This window comes from Tachypleus tridentatus, chromosome 4, assembly GCF_004210375.1.
Source record: "Tachypleus tridentatus isolate NWPU-2018 chromosome 4, ASM421037v1, whole genome shotgun sequence".
In the NCBI taxonomy this organism is placed as follows: domain Eukaryota; kingdom Metazoa; phylum Arthropoda; class Merostomata; order Xiphosura; family Limulidae; genus Tachypleus; species Tachypleus tridentatus.
Window position 1 is genome coordinate 80,104,024 of NC_134828.1, and position 18,004 is coordinate 80,122,027.

The 18,004-nt window shown below is 31.5% G+C and overlaps 1 protein-coding gene across 7 annotated transcripts in view; it reads right to left on the reverse strand.

The window, feature by feature from the left end:
* LOC143249523 (DET1- and DDB1-associated protein 1-like) overlaps positions 1 to 17,490 on the reverse strand; it is a 32,894-nt gene extending 15,404 nt beyond the window's left edge. For 3 of the 7 annotated variants that reach the window (XR_013027814.1, XM_076499508.1, XM_076499512.1), the window contains exons 1-5: positions 17,365 to 17,490; positions 16,653 to 16,699; positions 7,261 to 7,503; positions 5,721 to 5,807; positions 1,508 to 1,559 (exon numbers count right to left, since the gene is read on the reverse strand). Coding sequence is in view for 5 of the 7 variants with exons in the window: in XM_076499508.1 (XP_076355623.1) it covers positions 1,508 to 1,559; positions 5,721 to 5,807; positions 7,261 to 7,263 (142 nt within the window). In the remaining 2 variants the exon portion in view is untranslated. Of the gene's footprint in view, positions 1 to 1,507; positions 1,560 to 5,720; positions 5,808 to 7,260; positions 7,504 to 9,153; positions 9,270 to 9,612; positions 9,680 to 16,652; positions 16,700 to 17,364 lie in introns of all 7 variants that reach the window. The other 4 variants (XR_013027815.1, XM_076499510.1, XM_076499511.1 and 1 more) reach the window with 3 other exon arrangements.
* Between the last annotated feature and the right edge of the window lie 514 nt (positions 17,491 to 18,004).

The following is an 18,004-nucleotide window of genomic DNA, read 5'->3' on the forward strand; positions in this document are numbered from 1 at the left end:
AAAAAAAATTGATATATATATATATATATATATATATATATATAAACCAAATCAAAAAACATAGCATGTTTTCCTTATTGAAAAAAAAATTGTATTATATGCTTGCCTTGTTATGTGGTATAAATGTAAATTTATGTACTTTTGATGTACTTTCAAACAGCGAAATGCTGGTACCAGTTAATCACAAAAAAGCTCTGTTTTACTCTACTTAAATGCATCTGATCACATTCAATCAAAACTATCTATTCTAATCCTACAACAGTCACTGACTGAAATAATTTATGACAATGTAGAACATATTTTAAAATTTTCATAGTTTAAAACACCTTGCAGTAGAAGTAGTGCAATATAGATAGATATGTGTGATTGTACACTCTATGTTATCATTTTATCCATTTTTGCCACTGAGAATATACAAGGTTCAATTGCTAAGGAACAGTCCAGAGTTCTTCCTAAGGATATTTTCAACTACATAATTGTATTTTAATTTTATCATTTTTTAATACATAACACCTTATTACACCTCATATATATAGGCCTAGTAACAGATGATCCAAAAATCTTAGATTATTCTCAAAAACATATTTATTTATCAAATCTGAAATGAAATTTTAAAACCTTAAATATGTTTTTTTTTTAATATTTAACCACTGCAGCTTATTATATAGATGAATTTTCAACTGCACAAATATATTTATGGTGCACAGTTTGTGGTTGATTACAAACTAGGAAGACCCCTGGAACAGTCATGATTTAAGTGTTAATATATAGCAAATAACTTGCAAAAATAAAATAGAAATAAATTGAAATTTTTCAGATGTTGAAATTCTATATTACTTGTTTACCAAGCTACTGTGTTAGAATTAGCGATGGACCAACAGGTCCTTTGTTGTCTAAATTACATGTATGTATATGTTGGTCAAAGCACCACTGTAATTCCATTTTTAAGGCCTGTGCATTTTGAAATATTTTATATGAATTGAAATAAATATTTTAAAGTGTTACATGCACAAGAATGTATTAATGAAGTGGAAACAGTCTCAGCATATGACATGCTAAGATATGTTTAAGCATACAAATTAACAAAAAAACCTGTTTAATCAGGTGTTCAAAACAGCATTTAATTTAGCTTTTCTATCAAGTCTCACCTACAGACATTGATCCAACCACAGAAAGATATAAGCATAAAAGTTGAGAAAAACTCTCACTTTTGAACTGTACTTCACAAGTCTAAACTTAAAACAAACTATGCTACTGTTCTTGTCTTTAGTATATATTTATTTATTTAAAAGCACAGTTTTGCCCAATTCAATACCTTTTATTTTATTTAATAATATCAAAAAAGGAAAAAAAAGCATTTAAAAACTTAAGCATCTTAATGAAGTTGTGTGACTGCTTAAATCAACACACTGTTTTATGTAATGCAAGATAAATATATGCAGATCTGTGTGTTACCCCATAAACAAAATAAGTAAATTACTAATGTTTCAAACACAAAAAAAATTACTTTGCTCTGCTGGATGATCCTTTGTTGGTAAATACACTGCTGGTCTCTTTACCTGTTAACAATATCAGAAACTATAAACTATGCTACAGACAGAAACAATTTCAGGTATATAAAAATCTCAATGTCTGATAATATAGAATACTACGACTTTGCAACATTATTTCAAATCAAAACATTTTATACCTTTTAATCATCTACAAATGAATAAGTTGAGTTCCTAACACTGGAAAATATTTAAAACAGGAAATGTTCAAATTGGTTCACCAATTGCCTCAGACTGTTAAAAAACAAAACATTTTTAGTAAGTATTCATATTAAACTTTGGTCTCAATTTCCAAATGCTTATACATATACTGAAAGAGTAAACAAAGGTTTATGATTATATAGGATATTGTGCTTGATATTTTCTCAGATATTATCAGACCATAAATAAAACTGCAGCCATTTTAGAAGTATTACAGAAATATTTTTTCTAAAACAATCTATGTGGACAGCTTTCTCATCAAATGATAAGCTGCAATGATGACTGGAGTATTGGTTGTTAACAGATGAACCTTTAAGTTTCTTAAAGGATTTTACCCAGGTTCTTTGAAAAAATTGATCTCCAATCTTCTGACAACACTATGTAACACAAATTTGTTCCTAATAGTGTGTTACTTCTTAATTGCTTATGTTGTAAAAGTACAGAAAATAGCCATTATTCCCTTCAAACTTTGCTTTTGAGACCTGGATGATGAAATTTAGAAATTAACCTATTTTCTATGGAAAAATGGGCAAATTTGCACATCATTTTACATAAAATCTGAATAAAACAACATATCAATCAAAATTTACATGTAGTTATACTAAAGTTATACAAAAATGAACAAAAGTGTTTAGAAGTGACTAGTTTTTTTGAGATTTGCAACTGTAATGTAAATCACTTTCACATATCAGCCCCCAAATATAGTCGCCCATCATGTTTTCATTATATGCTCCTTGGAAGTGGCGTTCAAAGTTCAGTATATCTTGGTGGAAGTGCTCGCCTTGCTCCTCTAAGTATGCTCCCATGTTCTCTTTGAATTTATCAAGATGATCGTCAAGGATATAGACTTTCAGGGACATCCTGCAGCCCATTTTGCCATAGTTCTTCACCAGAGCCTCAACTAGTTCCACATAATTTGCAGCCATGTGATTGCCCAAGAAGCCCTGAACTACTGCAACAAAGCTGCCCCAAGCTCTTTTTTTTCCTTCCTAATGAGCATCTTGAGAAATTCTGTGCAGTGCAGGATCTTTATTTGTAGTCCAAAGAAGACACCAGCTTTGACCTTTGCCTCAGACAGCTTAGGGAAGAAGTCTCAAAGGTACTTGAAGGCTGGAGATTTCTTATCAAGAACTGTGACAAATTGTTTCATAAGACACAATTTTATGTGCAATGCATTCTGGAGGTCCACTAGTGGCTCACACTTGACATTGCACCTCCCCACAGAGAACTAAATCTGTTGTGGCCAGTGCTTCTTGTTGTAGTGCACTGTGGTATCCCTGCTGTCCCAAAGGCAAAGATAACAGGGAAACTTGTTAAAGCCTCCTTGGAGACCCATCAGTAATGCCACCATTTTGAAGTCTCCAATAACCTCCCAGCCATAGTCATCATACTTCAAGGCTTCTATCAAGGTCTTGACGCTGTTGTATTCCTCTTTGAGGTGCACCGAAAGATATTTAAATTTTAAAAGATCTAAAATTTGTATAATACAAAATCTTACTATTGAAGCAAGCAAAAATTGTCCATCTTCTAGAGTTTTTTTTGTGGTGCTCGTAAGTAAAATGAAGTGCCAGGGTTTGTCTTGATCCCCGACAGGCATGCCAAAATATTCCTTGTAGGGTTCACACATTGTAGCAGATGCTGTCACAGAATACTTTTCTGCTCTTGTCTTGATAAATTGGTCACATACATAGAAGAATGCATCTGGAGAATGCTTGCAGCTTCTTGATGCCATCTCTGATAAAATCAAATAGGTCTACATGTTCATTTAGGCAGCTAGAACTAAACTGAAGTGATAAGTGGTGAGATCTTGTATATATAAAGTTCTAGAAAATTCTAAAAGGTTCTTGAAAATTCTATATCAGCTACTCAGCACTGAATCTACCTGGAATGTTCTGGAAAATGGATAAATTTGAAAATTTCATTATCCAGGTCACAAAAGGAAAGTTTGAAGAGAAAAATATGTCTTTTGCATTTACTTTAGGCATACGCATAAGTAATTGTGAAATAACACTTTCTGCCCAGGAACAAGAAAAAGTGAAAATTTTGTTGCACAGTGTAATGTTCAAGGAGTTTGTACCTATCATGATCTTTACTGTCTCCAATCACTGAAACAAGTGTAAACTGGAATGCCACACATTCTGCTCTGAATGAACTATATTGTAGTCCCCCAACTAGTACAGCGGTATGTCTCGGATTTACAATGCTAAAATCAGGGGTTCGATTCCCCTCGGTAGGCTCGGCAGATAGCGAGATATGGCTTTGCTATAAGAAAACACACACACACACACACACTATATTGTAATTTCCAAATTATAGGGGATATGGAATTCAGTCATAAGCATAGCAACAGGAACAACCAAACCAATACCCATTAACACACTTTACCTCTCCTTCCACATTACGATGCCAGTGTTCATTGTGCTTAACTTAATTACATTTTTCAGAATTCATGCAATATTCATGATGTCTTCTAGTGGATATCTTTTGCACTTCTTTCTTGACCTCACTCACCCATTATTTGAATTTTTTCTGTCTTTGTGTAACTGCATTTTTCCAAAGAGCCAAAATCATAGAATGGATATATGAGTAAATACCAACAGTAATCACAATAACAGTTTCATCAGGAATATAACAATGTATGGGCAAAAGCCACATGTAGAGATGGACATCTAATGTTTCACTAGATAACAAAGTTTTAAAATATTACTTTACTGACAAAAATCTGTCATGGTCTAGCTTAACATATATCCTATAACAAAAAGAAACTAAACCTGATGTGAGATACTGAAGCAATTTGGTATTTAAAATGCTTCAAATGTTGAATATTTGTGGAATATATGATTGTTAGAAGAACATGTTGCGACACTATCTGCTGGAATGTTTATGCTATCATGAGCTGATGCTAATCAAAGTTAGAAGAGGTGCAAGAAACTGTGAAAGCCTGATTAGCATGACAGGACTGTAAAATTCCTCAACAGCTTGGAGATGCCATAGAATGGGCAAAAGCTGCACTTGGTTAATGGCTATCAGACATAAAACTGTCAGAGAGTAATGGGAGTTGGTTCTTTGATGAAGGAATGCTGACAAGAATGTGTGCATAGATACACAAGAAGAGGTTGCCAATTCATCGACTCCTTCTACAGCCAACAAATGAGTGGTTTTGTTTTTGCTTCTGGCTATTGCATTATGATTGCAGAAGAAATAGCCGATTAAGTGTTAAAACTACTTGAGGGTAGTTTTATATACTATTTGTAGATTGCATGAACATGGAAAACAAGTGAAATAAAAACCTCTATAACCAGTGTAAAACACAGTTCTCCAGCTTTGAAAGAAGAGGCTGAAGAATACACACCAGTCAAGACAAGCAAGATGAATACTGCAAGTTCCTTGGTCTCCTCCCACCTCAACTCTCTGTAAGTATCTTATGTCCACTTTTTCTAACATTGGGTAGCATATTAGAGGGAGTTTAAGTTACAATTGTAAGGAATATTTGATTTTAGAAGTATTCATTAAGTGAACTAAGAGAATACTTGTAAACTTTTGGAATTGGATAAAGTCATTAAAAATGTCCATTTTTGAGATCTTGGTCTCGAAGTCCAGTCCTTTACTTTAACTGCAAAGCCTTGAGTTAATGCCTGTCAGCTCCAATTTGACCACTTTATCTTCAATAAAGTAAATAACAGTGTTCCAGGTAGTATTATTTGAAGCTCCAATGACTAAGCTGCCCCCCCCCACAACATACACATGGCCTGTCTACATTATAGTATATAGGCAAAATATTTTGTGAAAATAGTTTTATGGCCTGTAATGATATTCAGTAGAGACTCGCATACAACTTTTCTGTTCAATATATATTGTAGAATTAGAGGCTTTTTCAAGTCACTCTGTAATACATACTACTAAAATTTGATTTTATATGACAACTCAATTATTCTAATTTCCAAAAACTCAACAATAAGTGCTACTTACAGTTGTTTTTGATGATGTATCAGCTTGAAATCTTGAAAAGTTGCTCTCATTATGTGATGGCAGCTCTTTTAAGAACTCTGCTATAGACTAAGTCATAAAAATATACATAAATTACAGTTAAATTGCACTAAAATATACCATTAGATGCCATACTACATATAAGAAACAAAAATACAAAATTTTGTTAGTGATTAAAAAGACTGATATTTAAAAACATGCAAAAAATCATTATTATGAAAACATTAATTATATCCAGTAACAAAATGTACATTTCTCAACACTCAGAAATATCTAACAAAGTAAAAATTAAAATGGTTTAAATGTGTAGATGACAGGAAAAACATTACAAGTTTCTTTACAAAATTCTTTACAGGTCACATAATACCAACTGTTTAATAATAAACCCTAAGAAAACTAATAATACAAAGCTCAAATGAATGTTTGTTGCTAGACAGAAGCTCTGAAGTAAGTGATACTTAGTACCTAACTACACTGTAGGCATATTCTGATAGTCATTTTATTTGCTGTGATTAATTAACATGCTGGACATTTATTCTAAAAGCTCTGTGAAATAAGTTTATAAAATGTTTAACACTCAGATTTATATTACTCATTTAATTTTTGATTTTGTTTGTCTAACCTTATTGACTTTTTTTTTTTACAAGTTAATAATTAAATATCAATGAAAATGTAAGAAGCATCAGCAAACTTTATGTTTACTATTGCATTCAACTTATGTTTGATATAGGTTTAGACTTTCACCAAGAGCATTAATTTTAACCTTCAATCTCAGTTCATGTCCAAGCAAGTAACTTTATAAGATCTTTATACAAGTAAATTAAAATCACTGATAACACCATTCAGTATTTTAAATTTATGATTAAGCAGTTCCTTAAAATTTTAAACCACAAAGACATTCATAATAAAATAAGAGTTAAAAGAGTTCAGTAATACACAGTTCTATACAACAAACCATGAATGCATGTATTTAGATTAAATGTAAACACTAATTTATCAAATTTTCTGCATCAGAACCAATCTGGATCTATGCTCTAACTGATCTTCTTCTCTACTATTAAAACACCTGAATTTTAAATCACTTGTTATCCTTACATGTTCAAATTAAAACTAATGCCCTTCAAATATTCTAAATTGAATGGGAAAATGTGTTGTGGCAAACAGTTGTACTTATTTAAAACAATAAAACTTAGAAGCAAATGTTACAGTTCATTTGAAGGTGGTTGTTTTAGTTTACTTATTAGGCAGCATTAATAATAAGAATAACAATAACTATTTATATGAACATCTGCATGTAGATGTAAATGTTATGCATTTAATCATTCTGAAACAAACATTTTAAAAGTGATCTTTTAAAGACAGTTCACTCATTCTAGATAACTAAAAGGCAAGCTTTAACAAAGTTTTCTCTCATACACAAGAGAGCATAAATGTATGTTCAGTTATGTAATTATTGCTTTGACAATCTACAAATGAAGATAACTGATAATGTTTAAATAGATACAAAGTAATTAAAACTTACCATTTTTTATTTTGGAATAAATGAATAGAGCTATATAGATTAATCAGTCTCTGTTGTTTGTGTTTCTTTCTTCAGGAACTACTGAAACTTCTTTGTAGGACACTTGCAAAGCACCACATTAATATTATTCTCTAAGTTTTACTATTCACAAAAGTTCTGAATGAACTTTGATATGATTCTACCACAGTCAATTAGTTCTTGATATTAGCAGATTTTTCAGTTCTTTCTCAAATAAGTGTGATTCTATAAAAAGATAAATTTAATTTTAGAAAAAGATAACTGATTTAGTTATACAGACTATATATTACATAAATTTTTAGATTATACTTATGAAAATTCAAAGAAAAAGATCTATAGACAAAAACAGAGCATAAAATATATTGAATGAGCATGATGTTCTTCTTGGTTTCCAGTAGGTCCATGCAACCTCAGAAAACCTTCAATCCTATATGACATATGAATATAAAAATTTTAAAAATGAAAGTAAATACGTAATTTCAATTATCCATTAAACTTCTAGCTAAGTTTCATGTAAATCAGCACACAAAAAAAACCTAAGAACCCTTAAAAGCTCCTTGGCTTCCCATTTGAAGACCCTAGTACTAAAATTTTAAAAAAATCTAAATATGCCTTTTTCGTCCTTTAATTCAAAGTTCACAGAATCAAAAACAACTTGATGTTTTCACTTTGGATAAACATTTGTTTTATCAACAACCACAATTAGATCATCACTAAAACTAACAAGTCTCTTTTGGTTAAGGAAATATTTTTACAAGAATCAGTTCTTCTCAGAATTTTAGTATCACCACTGATGCTAGAAATACAACTACCCAAAAAGTTGCAATAATTCTCCACAATGCATGGTGTGCTTATTTTATAATGCTGCTAACTGTAAAAATAAACCCATTTCTTTAAAGTTAACAATACACTAAAAGTCAAACAAAAACAGATGTGGCTCTGATTGCATGTAATTCAAAATTATTGTAGATAAATAGGTAAGAAGATTTATTTTTAACCAATCCCAATACACTTCACTTTAGCATTTCACACACTGAAACATGGTAACAATAGTTTTCTTTACTGTTTATTTCTTTTGAAAGATACAACTTAAATATTGAATATGATCTAAATACAAGGGGATAGTGTTGGACTAATGTGCCAGTTTTCAAAGAAAACTATAAATTTTTAAAATGAAATTTTAAATATTTTTAGATATCTGCATTCTGAAATATCTTTGTTTGACAAATTGAACTTACTTTTCAGTTTTACATTTGAAAGAGCTCTGCTCTTTGACATTAGTACGCCAAAAGTATTAACTGGTATTGGTTGTAAAATAAGCAATAGATTTGGCTTCAGCAAGACAATTATCCTCATATTTGTTAGTTTTTTACATTTAAAAATAACACTTTGATGTTGAAAGAGGTTTTAACTTCTCCAGCTGACACAGCCCCTCCACCACTAATAATGGAACATGTTTATCTTATGAGCCACAAGTTCAGTGCTACCATAAATAGTTTACAGCTTGTTTAAAATTGAGCCATGATATTAAACTTAATGATCAGTGAAGAAATATTTATAAAGCACAGATGTCAGTACTCATCTGTCACCAGAATGTTACCTTTTTTTCAATTTATACAACAAGTATGCTCATAGACCCACAACTTATGTTTAACTAATCTTTTAACACTCTTTTTAGAGGTTATTGCTTATATTAATGGATGTAATTGTATGGAATTGCTACATCTGTATTTTCAGACAGCATTTGAAAAAAGTGCCACATTACTTTAAAAAAAAAATCTACTTGTTGGCACTGGATGGAGAAACTGATGGAAAGCAATGAATTGTCATGAATAAAGTTCTGTCAAACAAGATTACTGTCATAATTATGGTTACCTCAGGGCTGATTTCTGGCATCTCTTTCCTTCTGATTTAAGTAAGTGACATGAAAAATGGATAATCAATGAATTGCTTAAATCTTCTGAAGACAGTTAGTCCTTGAATACTGTTGGCTGTAAGGGTTTAGATCAACAGATGAGTTGAGAAAATAACTGGTAGGTGAATTTTAATTGTAATAAGTGCAAGATAATGAACATAAGTTATCATAATTTAAGTTATAAATATAATTTTCTTGAATATAACCTCAACAGTGTTACAGAAAAAAAAAATGACTACTGTTTTGGTTCATCAATCTCTTAAAACCACCAAAGCAGAGTGCTGTTGCCAATGGCAGGTAAAACAGTATTTGGGGTTGTAGTTACAAAAATATTGAGTACAAGTCTAAAGAGGTTAATATTATATATGACATTGGGTAGGTCTCATTTGTAGTATTGTGTTCAGTCTTGGCCTACTTACCTTTAGAAAAAACACCAAAATAGAAAGGTTGTCAAATGATGGTTGGTTAGGACCTCAGAAATTTTGTCTTGAAAAAAAAATTAGAGTGGATATGACTGAAGTATTCAAGAAAGGATGACAGAAATAGTACAGTACATATTTTATGTACTTATTGTTAAGAACAGTAATAAAATAAATATAAATGTTAGCAGGATAGGAGTCACCTTTAGCTTCAAAAGTTTTATTCTTCTAATGAGTAGTTGCTTAGTCTTCAGAAATTGTACACTGCATAAATTTATGGGGGTTTAAGGGAAATCTCAATAAACATTTTTAAATTATCATGGTTTTGTTTTTTAATTAGATGGCACAACCTTGATGGACCAAGAGGACCTTAATTATGTTATTTTACTAAAACAAAGTATCTTTGATGATATTTTAATCAATAAATAATTATAAACTTATTTGAAATTTAACATTTAACCACTCTGTTGTGTACAATAATTTGTTAATCTTGTAAGAAGTTACACAATACACAACATGAGGGTAATATTAACATTAAATAGGCATTAACATCCAAATTATTCTGTTCTCCTACAACAATTATCACAAGTTGCTTATTATATTACATTCAAAATTACATGTAATTAATTTATCATACAATAACATGCTGATACCATTAGAAAGTAGGACAAACATTTTCAAAGCAAATAAAATTGTTAAATAGTTATTTAACTTGTTTAGAAGTTAATATTCTCCTAAACTGAAAATATACTTCCAATAAATACTTAACCCCTCTCACAAAATGGAATTTCTCAATTAGTACCACCTCCTCTCTGCAAAAATTTTCAACACTCACTAATAACCATCCACCTCCCATTTCTACACATCCACATATAAGTGATTATGCAGCAACTCTATACCAATTGGCATGCAACACAACCCATATCATAACCAACACATTCTTCAAATTTGCACTTGTTAATCTCTTGGATATTAGTTAGGAGCTTCATGAGAAAGTAATAAAAAGAAATACATTTTTAATTTAATAAAATGTTATTTCCAATATGATGCCTTACCTCCAATGATCTATGTTTAGGAAATACCCAAAGAGACATCATAAAGTGTGGAACCATAGAAGATATGGCACTTAAGCAGAAGACCACACCACATTTGATCCAGGTATACTTTTATCTCCCTTCATGGCTGTGTCGCAAACACAAAAGGTACAAAAACATGATGGAATCTCAAACTACATGTGATCAATTAATAAGACCCTTGGATATCAAGTAACTATGGCAAGACAGAAAAGAGAGGTAAGTATGAACTCATCCAATACTTGGCAGAGTCAGAAACTGTACAACAGTTCCATGATAAGCAGAGAATTACTGACCTCTTCATCTTGAAATGGAAATTGATAGTGAAGATGAACATGATCTTCTGTACCAAAATCCTATCAAAGATGCATGCATTTCTAACCAAACCAACACTTGATCAACCATGAACTGACATCCAGCAAATGGTGGGAAAGAAAAAAAGTCTTCCTAGGATATCTCCAGTCCAAAAGCTTGTGGTAATGGGTATAGTTCTTCCAGGCTGTGGGAGTAAGAGGTACAAACTGTACACAAGTGGTAAGAGATGTGCTGTATCCAGCTACAGCCAACACTAGATCCATCTAGAACCAACATCCAGCAGATGGTAGGAAGAGAAACTGCAAACCTGGAATGTATGTGTAGTCCAAAACTTGGCAGTTTGGGGCATTTTTCATTCAGACCACTGAAAGAGGTGAGAAACTGTCCAGAAAACATGTAAGGTCTTACTTAGCTGGCTTATCTCCCCAATATTTGATTTCCAAAAATCACATTCAAAAGATGGAAGGTAGAAGAATTGTGTCAGCCTGAGCAGCAAACTGCAATATATCTATATAGTTACTTTAACCAAAAACCCAGTGGAACCTAGAATTGTAAATCAAGTCCATGGTAGGAAAGATATCACACCATTGAAACATGATTCTAATTTTGAAAAGGCCACTTCTAGCTAACACCAGACCCACTGAGAATGTACATCCAGAAAATGGGAGAAAGAAGAAATAAGTACCACAGTGTGAAAAAGCTATTTTTCAAATATTTATACACATTAATGGCAGTAACTGGAATTGTACATCAGGTTTATGGTAAGAAATGCTATATGTCATCATCACCCACAGAATACCACCAACCTGCTCTCAACTGAGTGGTATGATGCATCACTCAGAAGGACAGGACTCCATAGTCCATTACCTCAATGTGAAGGAAATGGTAAGAGACAAGGACTCCCATACTTCCCAATAACAAAAGAAAGAAAACACTGGAGAGTCTGGAGAACTACACCACCAGAGGCAGTGCAATAGGTGACTGTGACTACTTTAGAAAGCAGAATTACCATGTCAACAGAGTCAATCAACCAACACACAGCAGCATCTGGAATTATACATTAGGCCTAGGATAAGTAGTCACAGAGCATCAGAAATAGGCAGCAATTCCAGTCTGCTTTACTCATGCATGTACGTAAGCGTATCACCTGAGAGGAACAAATTCATTACACAAAAGACCACTAGAAAGAACTACTAGCAGCCCTACAGAACAACCCATCTCTATGCTATGCATAACTTAATTCTACAATATAATGATTTAAGTATAAATGATAATTGAACAGAGATACTCAATCAACACCTGGCAGCATCTAGAATTGTTCATGAGGTCCATAGTAGGAAAAGCTGCAATATGACTGATATCAAACATGGTCACAGGATGGACAGTGCAAATTTTAAAAAAAGAAAGCATACCTGGTCAGGCACCATTTGCTTCAGAGTAAAATCTACAATAAAATAGCAAAAAGGCTCCTGTAAATAAAGAAATAACTAAAACATAGTATAAAACTAATTCTGCAGTATACAGGTAAATAAAGAAATAGCATAAGCAGAGTAAATAACAAATTTGCCAGTTGAAAAGTGAGTAACAAGTGTAAATGTAGACACAACTTGTGTGTGTGTGTGTGTGTGTGTGTGTGTGTGTGTGAGAGAGAGAGAGAACTCTAAATTTTATTTATGTTGAAAAACATTATATACTTTTTATTTTAGGCCAAGTCTACCCTTCTGGTCACCAGGGCTTTATTCTATAGTAAAGAACTCCAGATTATGTCTTTAAATGAACAGAAGGATCTATTCCTAAGCATGAGATACAATATACCTCACTTGTTTGACAGGACCTCTGTTTATTAGCAACAGCCTTGGAATGTTCACTTATCAATGTCAATAAAATTTAAATGTTATTTTACATATACAAGTTCCTAATATATTATTAACACTGACTGAACTAATATTAATATTATCATCACATTGGTAACTATATTAAAACTCAAAGTTAAAATAATCACATAATGCAATAAACCTAACGTGGAGTGTTCTGTACATTATCATAAATAAAGTTTCAATACCCATACCACCTATCTTGAAAATACAACATAAAGTTCTAATTAATCAAATTTTTCAAACTGTCTATAACTTTCAATGAAAAGAAAAATGATGGTATTTGGACCAATAGTGGAATATTATAAAGTTTTAATCATATGGGATCATCCAAAAATTTAACCTTTTTTATCATTCCCACGTGCATGTATTTATATGAATATATTGTTAACAATTAAAAAGTAAGTAACCACAGTTATAAATTTTTTACTGAAATTATGTACTCTATTTCTAGAATTAAATATTGTACTTATCCCTCAATTAGTTGGGTGGTAAAATGGAAGATATTAGGTTGTTCAGAAATAAATGTTGAAATTGTCACGATAACATTTAAAAGCTGAATATTAACTTATCACTGGTTGATTTAATCCAACATTTGTCACTTACAAAATGTCTTAATTGTCTGCTGTTTCAACTCTACTCAGAGTAAGTTTTGTAACCCCCAAAGCAGCATGGACTAGAAGGACTTTCATTTGATTTTCCTCTATGACTTCAAACTTGGACAAACAGCTACAAAAATAACATGGAACATCAACCAGGCATTTAGTCATGGATCTGTTACTGAACATATAGCTCAGCATTGGTTCCAAAGGTTTTAACATGGAGATGAAAGTCCTAAAGACCACAAAGGTCATGGAAGGAAGTCATCCTTAGATGAAAACACATTAAAGGAAGCAGTTGAGACAGACCCTCACACAACATTACGTGACCTTGCAGAAAAGCTAGGCACAAGTGAATCAAGCATTACTAACCACCTGAATGCACCTGGAAATATAATAAAGTTGAATAAGTATACTCTGCATGAACTGACTGAAGATCAACAAAATCAAATTGGATCTCGAGGTTCTGCCTCATCAACCTTATTCTCCAAACCTTTCCATTACAGATTTTCATTTTTTTGAAATACTTTAACAACTTTTTGAACAATAAACACTTTCAAAACCAGGCAGCTACAGAAGATGCTTTCAGGGAGTTAACTGACCATAGAAACTGATTTCTACAGAAAGGATATAAACAGCATCATTACAAATTGGTAAAAGTGTGTTGAAGTAAATGGTGCTTACTTTGATTAAACCAAGTTTTACAACACTGGTTTACACTTTTCCAAAATTCACAGTTCGAAAAGGACATTTATTTCTGGACAACCTAATACATACTGTTGCCTAGAGTTGTTTCCAATGTGGTATTTATCATGAAACTCAATTTAATATGTTGTTTGGTTTTTTTTTTTCCAAACTCTTTATTTCTAAGAAAATAGAATAATGATAGCCTTAGATTATAGCTTATGATATTAAAATATATTATAGTGGTAGTAAATCCTTTTCTAGTCATCTGTATAAAATAAATGCCAAAGTGGCAACAAGAATATGTACAAGAAGTAATATCTTCTAAAACAATTTGAGGAAATACCAGAAAAAAAACTTGAACTAAAAGACAACTTTTAGCCATAAGCTAATAAAAAAAGACAAAATCAAAGTAAATTAGAATAACAGATAAACAAACTGATTTTGCAAAAAATTATAACCAAATATTCACATGGGGTAAAAATGATCTCAAACTAAAACTCTGCAAAAACTTCTTACAACTGCAGAACATTGATGAAGACTGCACAATAAGCACACACACACAATAGAGCTAAATAAAGTGCCATCCATTACATAATAATTTTAAAAATTGCACAAGGTCATAATGATCCCACACACCTGATGGTTAAGTGTAATATATTGATTATAAATGGTACTATATAGAATACAGGCTTTAAGACCTTGCTACAGATAGAGCTCAGACAGAACATCATATAGCTTTATGTTAAAAGTACTACAAGCAGTTTTGACATGTGTTTCTCCACTTGTTTTGGAATATGATTTCATTACACCTTATACATGATATGAAAATGAAGTTTAAAATGAAGTTCTAGAAAATGTGGCAGTTGAAGGAATGTTTAGTCACTGTCTTGTAGTTGAATCTGGCAGCATTGCCACAGATGCAATCAATCAACTGATGAGGGTTAAGGTCAACACAATCTGCCATAGTTGTACAACCAGCATCAACTTACTTTATTCATCTTATTGTAAGCATTCGTGTAAACAATCCTTGGGCTAGGTGTATTAATTAATCACTCTTATAATTATCAAACACATCCTTTAATGGGACTACTTTTTCGTACTAATGAGAACATGTGGACCCATTGGAAAATGAATTCAGGTACAAGTTTAGACATTAGACAACCCAAACATATATTTTTACTTTTTCAAGCAGTAATGAAATAGTCTTATATTAGAATACAAAGCTATATTATATAATTTAATGAAATTTAATTGCAACATCTGCAAATGCCAAATTTCAAATGCCTAAAGAAATGCTGTAATTTGTGGCATGTAATAATGTAACGATGCCATTTTCAGTTGTAAACAGCATCACAGCTGCTATATTACTGAAATTTTAAAAATTAAAAAACGGAACTTAATTGCATATTATGAAAGGCAGTCTTTCAAGGTTCAAAAAATTCAATGAAATGATGAAAATATCAAAAACCTGTCAAGTGCTCTTCAAGTTTCATTGTTTGCAGATTTAAATATTATTTAACATGGACGAAAACTGAATTAACTGTTCAAAATATAACATCATTTTTAAATGACATAAAACTACAATTCAAAGTGATATGGAAAGAATTTTGTATTCTTTATGCAAACTGACTATTGTCTTTAAGATTTTATAAATTTAATTTTTTTTTAATTACTAGGTCTTAGTTTTGGAAACTCTAAAGCTGCTAATCACCTTTCTTATTAGTTTTATTAATGTACAGTAAATGGGTATTAAGGTATATGAAATAATTAACTTTGCTTGAACTACCTTATGTTGTGAGTTACACTTTCAGATAACAAAAACAAAATTAGGATATTGCCATCCTTAGTTTGAACTATTGACAACAAGGAAGAAAGCTGATCAGCAGCATCATACCACAGACAATGAAGCTCTGAAATGACCACCACTCTTATGACACACCCACAGCTGAAAATGCAAGGCACATTTTTGGAAATGGTTTTAATTTGACATTTCAAAAATTTCCAATCAGCAGATCAATGTATTTTTTAACTTGCCCATGCATCACTGAACCCAAAACATTAGTTAACAATTAGAAATAATGAATAGAAAATGAAAATATTGATATTATAAAATTGTTTAAAACATACAACTCATATAATGACTACAACACTATTTCTTTTACTTTCTAAATGTTAAATACAAATGTTAGTTTTGGTATACAAGTGTTAAAATATGAAAGACAAATTGAATTTCAAATATCACAAACACACATGATGACACAAATACAAGTCATTCGTGAATCAACATGTTATTCTTAGATCAGATTTGTATATGTATGTAAAACCTCATTTTAATGATTCTATTAACATTGACAAGAAAACTCATAAATAAATGCTTTACAAATGAAACAATGTGTCTACTATTTGTTACAGTCAGTTATGTCCATTCAAAACCAAGATGATGAGTTTTCTTCCCTGGAATAAAGTTACAATACAAAGAAAATAGACATCACCTTTATTTCAGATACATTGTGGGGAATTTCTCTTCAATATGTCTAACCTAAAATAAAAGAGTTTGTGATTACAAATGCTCCCAACCATGAAGTATCCAACTTAAAAACTATTCGGCTACCAAATGCATGTTACTCAGCATTGAAACTAAGCAATTCAGTTCTGATGACGTCAATATTCAGCTAATGCCAAATTCTACTAACTGTGATATAGCCATATAATTTTATTATTAAATCACAGTAGAGAAGCAGTACTTGTTATAAGGTTCAACAATAATCAGTCTGCATTTAATAACTTAAGTTTAAGCTAATGAAAATTTAGATCCACAGCCTCTTATACTTTACAAGTATTTAATTGTACCAGTTCTCCCAATATCAACGATAAACTTATTCCACCACGATTTATTATAATGAAAATAAAAACAAATGATGGATATACTTCCCTCATCAATAAGTATGGACGTTCCAGTAAACACTTATAATAATTATAATTTTTATGCCTCTGTCTTAACAATAACAGCCAATGTCAATATACAATCAATATTAAGTAGTAACAAGTAAGAAACACTAGTTACATGGCAAGATTGTTACACTTAAATATTTTGCATTCACAAAAAACAGTTTTTAATTTTGTAAATTTCCATTACATATTAATGGATATTTTGAACTTAATACGGATGAATAGCAAAACAAAAATAGCCACTTGGTTACATACAGGTATTATTATTATGCATCATGACTCATTACATCTTTAACGCATCACCGTACCCCATACACAGTCCTACTTCGCCCAAAAACTCAAATAAAACAACACCAGCTATAATCGTATCACAATGCTAAAAGTAAAACCTGGTGTAAAATAACATAAACGGACATCGCGTGTTGAAATAAAAATAAGTAACAACTCTTGATATTATATCAGCAACATTAATATTGTGCATTTAAGAAATTGCCTGTAAAATTAAAAATAAAACACAATATATCACTTTGTTGTGAGAGAATGTAATAATAAAATAATGTATTTTATTATACTATTTCGGTTCACTGTATTAATGCAAAAAACACTAAAGCTCGGCAGTATTAATTAAGGGGAGGCATAGCTCTTTGAATACGTACATGTATGAAATGTACAATCTTCAACGACTGGCCAAACCTTTCACGCAAAAACGTCTGGGTTTGAATCGTAGGCTAGAAATAATGTGCTCACTTTCCTCAATTAACAAGTAACAATGTACAGTTACGATAAAAAGTATTCGTACCCCTGCGTCGTGAGTAGTTTTTCCCTCATAACTAAAAAAGTATCATGATTAGGATAATTAAAGTAGAGTACAATATACATATCGTTCTAACACACA